Genomic DNA, 6,380 nt, shown 5'->3' on the forward strand with positions numbered 1-6,380 from the left:
GTGATGGAGATGAGTTTCTCTCTATTAAATAAGCTATAAATCTAATTAAGAATAAATACGTTGCAGACGTTGAGGTGTACGTGAGCCAAAAAATACTCTTATATATTATTCTCTTATGCACAGGTAGTAGTAATACAATTAAAATTAATATCAATATCAATAAGTGTAAATTGTAAGTATATGTTATATTGATCCGCATGTTTCTGTAAAGTTCCTGCTGCTTCTTAAAACTCGCTACAATCAATCGGTTGCCTCATTACATCATCATTTAACAGCTTTACAACTGATTTGATATCATTGATAACTGTGACACATTGTGATAAGTGATCAATATGATTGAAAGTTTTTTTTTTTGTCTTTTTAGTTTTTTTTGGAAATCCTGTTTAATCAGCTTCAATTCGTTCCCTAGTTGTGTTAAAATATGAATCACGTCACGATATCACGGCTTGATCAGTGGAGTTAATAATGAGTGATAAATGTTAGAGGAACAGTTTATGTATTGATACAGCTCAGGCTGATTAGGAATTTAAAATAAACAATCCGCCCTTCATTATCGGCTCTCATCGTTGGCAGCCTCCCCTCGCAGGCTGATCGATACGCTCTGGTCGCGGCTGAACTCAACCGTGGATATGAGGTGGAAACGAAATGATAATCTAATCGATCCTTCAAATTGACTCATTTACAAGCAGTTTCCTTTTGCAGGGAACCGGGACGTTTGCTCACACTACAGAATGCGTGTGTGGACGCGTCAGATCAATGATACACGCGTCCATCTCCCGCTATCTGATCAGATGTTTTTGGGCCAGACTACCTGTTAGAACACATCAGGAAGATGATTAAACAAGCGGCGTTTACGCGTTTTATGAGAATCGAACGCGACTGAGATGAATTGTCGCCCGTCATAATTGCGGGAAGTGACCTTTTTGAAAACAAGCAATTAACAGTAGAGATCAAATACGAGCGCAAAAACAAATGGAAATGTGTGCAGGCGGCGCCGCGCCATCATAGGTTCGCATGATTGTCCACGCAGGGGCAGACTTGAGCCTGTTTGCGCGCTGCCGGAGCTCCATGGTGTTCAAACAAAGTGTCCGGGGCCGAGAGGAGGCTGATGTATGAACACCACGACTCTGACAGCCACACCGGCGACAAAGTGCCTGTGACCGCGGCCAAGTCATCTTTAGGAGAAGAAACTCGGTCTGATGTGTTTCTTCAAAGCTTTACATCTGATAGTAAAGCTTCTACAGAGGTGCACCGGTAATATAAAGACATAATTAGAGCAGTAAAGTCGCCATAAGTGAGGAGCAAACGTGAATAATTCCCTATAGGAAGAACGGGAAGGAATGTAATGCTCATGCTTTATTATCAAGATGGAAACAGTAAGTTGAAGCCCTAATGTGTGTATGTGTAATCGGTTGGTGTGTGTCCTTGCGCGAGAGGTTAAGACTGAACAACACTCTTAACAAGCAGTTATTGATAAACCCCGATGGTTAAAATATCTCCCCGTCCCACTAATATCTCCTGGTCCCGTTAGGAAAGGATCTGACTCGTGACGGGGTCATTGGTGATGTTCTAGAACACTCCAGCACATGGAGACTAAGTATCAAGTATAGAAAAGGTCACTGTTCCAACAACTATACAGCCTGCAGCAAACCCCCCTTCACTCTGCTTTGAGTTATGAGTTATGAGACCCATTAGTCTCTACAAGCAAATCCCATTGTTTGGACATGTTTAAGAGTCGTGTAACATTGTCCTGACTTTAGAGGAGCGGTATACATTGTTTACATTTCACCCGGACAGATATACACGTTTGCTACAATATGATACAAGAGGAAAAAGCGCAGTGGAGAAAAATGGAACCAGATGTCACCAGATTGATAACACCCCCCCCCCCCCCCCCCCCCTTTGATACTTTGATACATGCCCAAGGTCTTATAGAAGCGAATTATAAATATATTAGAGATGTTTTTGTTGGATAATAAGGAGAGCAGCTTTTAAAGTGCAGTCTGCTGATCGGTATCATCGTTTCTCGCCCCGGTTTGCGCGTTAGTCTTGTTAAACATGGAGCCACAAAAGACGGAGAAGAAGAAGGAGAAGAGCTCCAGCGTCCACCAAGGAGTGAAGTGAAGGCATTTCTCTCTCCACACTCCTCTTCCTCCCACCTTCGGCTTTTAGGGGAAGTCGGTCAGCTGACTGTGGCTGTCAAAAAGCCTGTATATTGTGCCCAGTCCTCTCCTCCTTCCTCTCTCTCTCTCTCTCCCCCTCTCTCTCCAACTGCTCCTCCTCCTCTTCCCCCCCTCTTCTCGCTCTCATTGGCGAGCGGCGCGCACTCGATCCAGCCTTTCGCCGCCGACGTCACGCCGGGCTATAAGCATAAAGCCCCGGCTGCCTCGGAGCGCAGTCTGCTGGATACCAGAACGCGTGTGTGTGTGGGGGAGAGAGAGAGAGAGGAGAGCATAAATCTCTGCGGTGCAGAGCTGGAAAAGCTGCTTCTCAGCGAAAAAAGAAACCAGACGCCCTATTTACTCCACGCTTTACTCGTCTCTGTATTTAATATTTTTCCTGGAGAAAAAAAGGGACTTACGACGCAAGAAGTTGCAACGAGGACTGGTGCCCGTCTCGGCGTGCAAACCTGGTATTGCTTTGATTATTATTTATGCTGATTCTTTGTGAATACACACTTCTACTGAAGGGACTGTGCGGTTGTATACTTTTGCACTGAGAACGCGTCGCTTTCTACCTCCTGCCTGGTCTCCGTGCCAGATCCTTCCAGCAGAAGTAGGCTAAATGACGCAAATCGTTTGCAGAGCATTAGTCTGAAAGTTTTCCTCCGCTACTTTTTTTTCCCGTTTTCCTCTCCCCCCTCCCCACCCCCCTCACCGATCCACACGGTGTTTCATGCTACAGCTCAGCTAGCGCACAGCGGTGGAGGAGCCCCAAGAACTATTGCATGAAACAAGAGAGGAGAGAAGAGACGTTGATTAATAAGTCCGTTTTTGTGACGCTGGCAAGTAAGCATTGCACATCTGCAAAAGAGTCGCGACAGCAGCATGAGTGCAGAGCTGAGCATGGGCCCGGAGCTGCCCAGCAGCCCTCTGGCTCTGGAATATGTCAACGATTTTGACCTGATGAAGTTTGACGTGAAGAAGGAAGGCCTGGCCGGACTGGAGCGCAACGGGGTGCGCCAGTGTAATCGTCTCCAGCCCCAGGGCTCCGTGTCCTCCACTCCCATCAGCACACCCTGCAGCTCGGTGCCCTCCTCGCCCAGCTTCAGCCCCACAGAGCAGAAGAACCACCTGGAGGAGCTGTACTGGATGCCGAACAGCGGGTACCATCAGCAGATAGACCCGCAGACGCTCAGCCTGACCCCGGAGGACGCGGTGGAGGCCCTGATCGGAGCCACGGCTCACGGCCACCCTCCACCTCCACACGTCCAGCTGCAGCAGCAGGGCGCTTTCGAGGGCTACAGGGGCCCGCACCACCACCACAGCCACCACGGCCAGCAGCACCACCACCCGTACGCAGGGGGCATCCCGCACCACAACGAAGAACTGTCCGGGCACCCGGGCGGACACAGCCACCCACACAGCCAGCACCACCACCACCACAGCCAGGACCCAGACAGTCCGTCCCCGGTCTCCCCAGAGTCCCACCAGCCGCTTCACCACCACCGCCACCATCACCACCACCATTCGCACGGCCACCTGAGCCAGTCGGGGGCGCACCACGGCTCCGGGAGCGGGCTCAACGTGGAGGACCGCTTCTCTGACGACCAGCTGGTGTCCATGTCGGTGCGGGAGCTCAACAGACACCTACGGGGCTTCACCAAGGACGAGGTCATCCGCCTGAAGCAGAAGAGGAGGACCCTGAAGAACCGGGGCTACGCGCAGTCCTGCCGGTTCAAGCGTGTGCAGCAGAAGCACGTGTTGGAGAACGAGAAGACCCAGCTGATGAACCAGGTGGAGCAGCTGAAGGCGGAGATCAGCCGGCTGGCGAGGGAGCGGGACGCCTACAAACTCAAGTGCGAGAAACTGGCGGGTTCGGGGGCCAGTAACGGGTTCCGTGAGGCTGGTTCAACCAGTGACACCCCCTCATCTCCAGAGTTCTTCATGTGAGTTGTCATAGCCTTTACTTGTGACCCCCTCCGAACCTCTCCACAACCTCCCCATCCACCCCTTGACCCAAGACCCCCTCCTTCTTTGCTCCACAACTGACTGGCTGATGAACAAACGATAGCACCCCACACACCCTCCCATGCTGTTTATGATTATATAATAACGGTAACAATTATATTCATATTAGAATACTCCATCGAATAGTATCCTCATATATAACCATCTCTCCATCCACGTGTCAACTGAGATACAAAGAGCAACGTAGAGTGTGTGACCAGTCGCAGCAGCATCTTTGTAGATTAGTTGCTTGTAGTGAAGAGACTTTTTTTTTCCTTCTTCAAAGAAGAGGATCGGCTGATGAACTTCTCCTCTTCTTCCTCTCTCTACACTCTCTACACTCTCTCTCTCTCTCTATCACTCTCCTTTGAGGCTACAGCTTTTTAAAAATAATCTGTAAGTAGTGTGGGACTGCGGCGTCCAGGTCTGGCGATTTTTGTTGTCCAAACATTGACATTGTCCTGAGACTCCTCATGTAGGCCCGCAGACTGACTCACGTGTGTGTGTGTGGGCCCGAAATCTGAGAAAAAGCTCCAAAAGCAAGACTCCACTTTATGCAAAATTTAACTTCTGTCTACTAAACCCGTCACAGGGGGACATTTTATGCAACATCTCATTGATTTATTGCCTGCTTGGTTATATTCGAATATATATTGAAACAAAAAACCTGCATTAAATATTAATCCTGCATGCTGGACATGTACGGTAATAATTTCTATTTTGTACCTTCATCTTCTCGTGTATATTAAGAGCATGTTGTTGATCTGCGCTTCTCCATAGTTTGGGGGTTTAGAGAGAAATGCAACGGGGACAGAACAGCAGGGCTGCCGGTGCAGTATCATATGTGGTGGGTTCCTTTGGGCTTGTAAATATTATGCAACCGCAAAACTGCACAAGATTGAAGAGGCTGGTTTGAACTTCTTTCTTTCTTTGTGTTGTGTTTTTGTCTCCTTTTATTTTTGATTATTATTATTTTTTTGGTTTTCTTTTGGGGGTGTTCGATTGAGAGATGAGGGCATTTTTCCTCCCAGTTGCATTTAAATACAACAAACTTTGTGTGTCAAGTGCACTTTTTTTTGGATAATGATTTTGCCAGTTTTCATTTTGAGTTTTGTGTAAACCTCCCTCCAGGAAAGACATACTATCATTCTATATTCTTATACTAGGCGACGGGCCCGAGTGCAAAGTTTGAAAAGTCATATTTGGGACACGTGTGAGGCTGAAACAAGCGCGTGGGCAACATATTACACGACTCACACACGCACCCACACACTCACACACACGCTGAGTGACGAGGTAAAAAGTTTTTAACATAGTGTGTAACACCTCTATGAACGTGTCTACATGTTCTGGATCATTTGACCGCGGTGCCGTTATTCACAAACGTGTATATTGTGCAAAAACTCACCGCAATCATAAACACACTCTCATTCTGATTGGCGATCACCTGTAGCACATTCTCACCGGGCCTAATATCAAGGGTTTATATTTTTAAACAAAGTGTAAAAAAAATAAAAAGTCAAACAACTTCTAAGTCAAGGGTTTTATGTAGAGTTGATATTTAGATAACGCATGCGTTTTAATACAAAGTTTGACTAATAATACGATATGTTTTCCTGATTTTTTCCTGCCGGTCAGTAAAAAAAGGGATCCAGGTTGTGCAAATTCTCAAAATGAAAACTCCACGTGTATGTTATATGATACGTTTCCTTGTCTGTTTTATTATTATTTGTTGATTCTGGTTCTGCTGGCCAGATGCATAGTTAAAAGTTTTTATTTTAATGATTTAAATTAACAAACTGTCAGATCATATCGAATAAGCATGGTGCTTGCATTTGAAACTGTTGTTGAAACGTCACGCATTTAACAATCTTTGGTTTGTTACTGATTCAACTGTGTTGAAATCGAACTGAAACTGCAGCAGCGGGTTGTTGTTTTGTTTTCACCAATTCCATGTACTTTGCGATGATGGGGATCAATTTTCAATCCTGTTTATATAAATAATAGTTAAACACTTAAATTTGAACTGTTCCATTCAGGCTGGTTTCTGTTTTGTCTTATTTTTGGTTGTTTTTGGAAGAAATTGTTTCCTATTTTGCTTATTAAAGTCATTGAAATGGCAAAAATCACCTCTCGGACCTTTTATTCTGCAGAGATGCGAGATGAGAGAATGAAGCAGCAGACTGACACATGCAGGGGGAAGTGTTTACC

At 46.2% G+C, this 6,380-nt stretch overlaps 1 protein-coding gene across 1 annotated transcript; it reads left to right on the plus strand.

The window, feature by feature from the left end:
- Window positions 1-2,382: 2,382 nt before the first annotated feature.
- Window positions 2,383-5,797, plus strand: mafba (MAF bZIP transcription factor Ba). The gene has a single exon (XM_076166718.1). It carries the CDS (start codon window positions 3,048-3,050, stop codon window positions 4,110-4,112), a length of 1,065 nt encoding a protein of 354 aa, XP_076022833.1. The 5' UTR covers window positions 2,383-3,047; the 3' UTR covers window positions 4,113-5,797.
- Window positions 5,798-6,380: the final 583 nt, after the last annotated feature.

This window comes from Genypterus blacodes, unplaced genomic scaffold, assembly GCF_046128005.1.
Source record: "Genypterus blacodes isolate CSIRO-AG114 ecotype Tasmania unplaced genomic scaffold, CSIRO-AGI_Gbla_v1 ptg000156l_1, whole genome shotgun sequence".
Lineage (NCBI taxonomy): Eukaryota > Metazoa > Chordata > Actinopteri > Ophidiiformes > Ophidiidae > Genypterus > Genypterus blacodes.

Excerpts from the sequence above, each read along its gene's own strand:
- mafba (XM_076166718.1), top strand. The coding sequence starts at position 3,048 with ATGAGTGCAGAGCTGAGCATGGGCCCGGAGCTGCCCAGCAGCCCTCTG.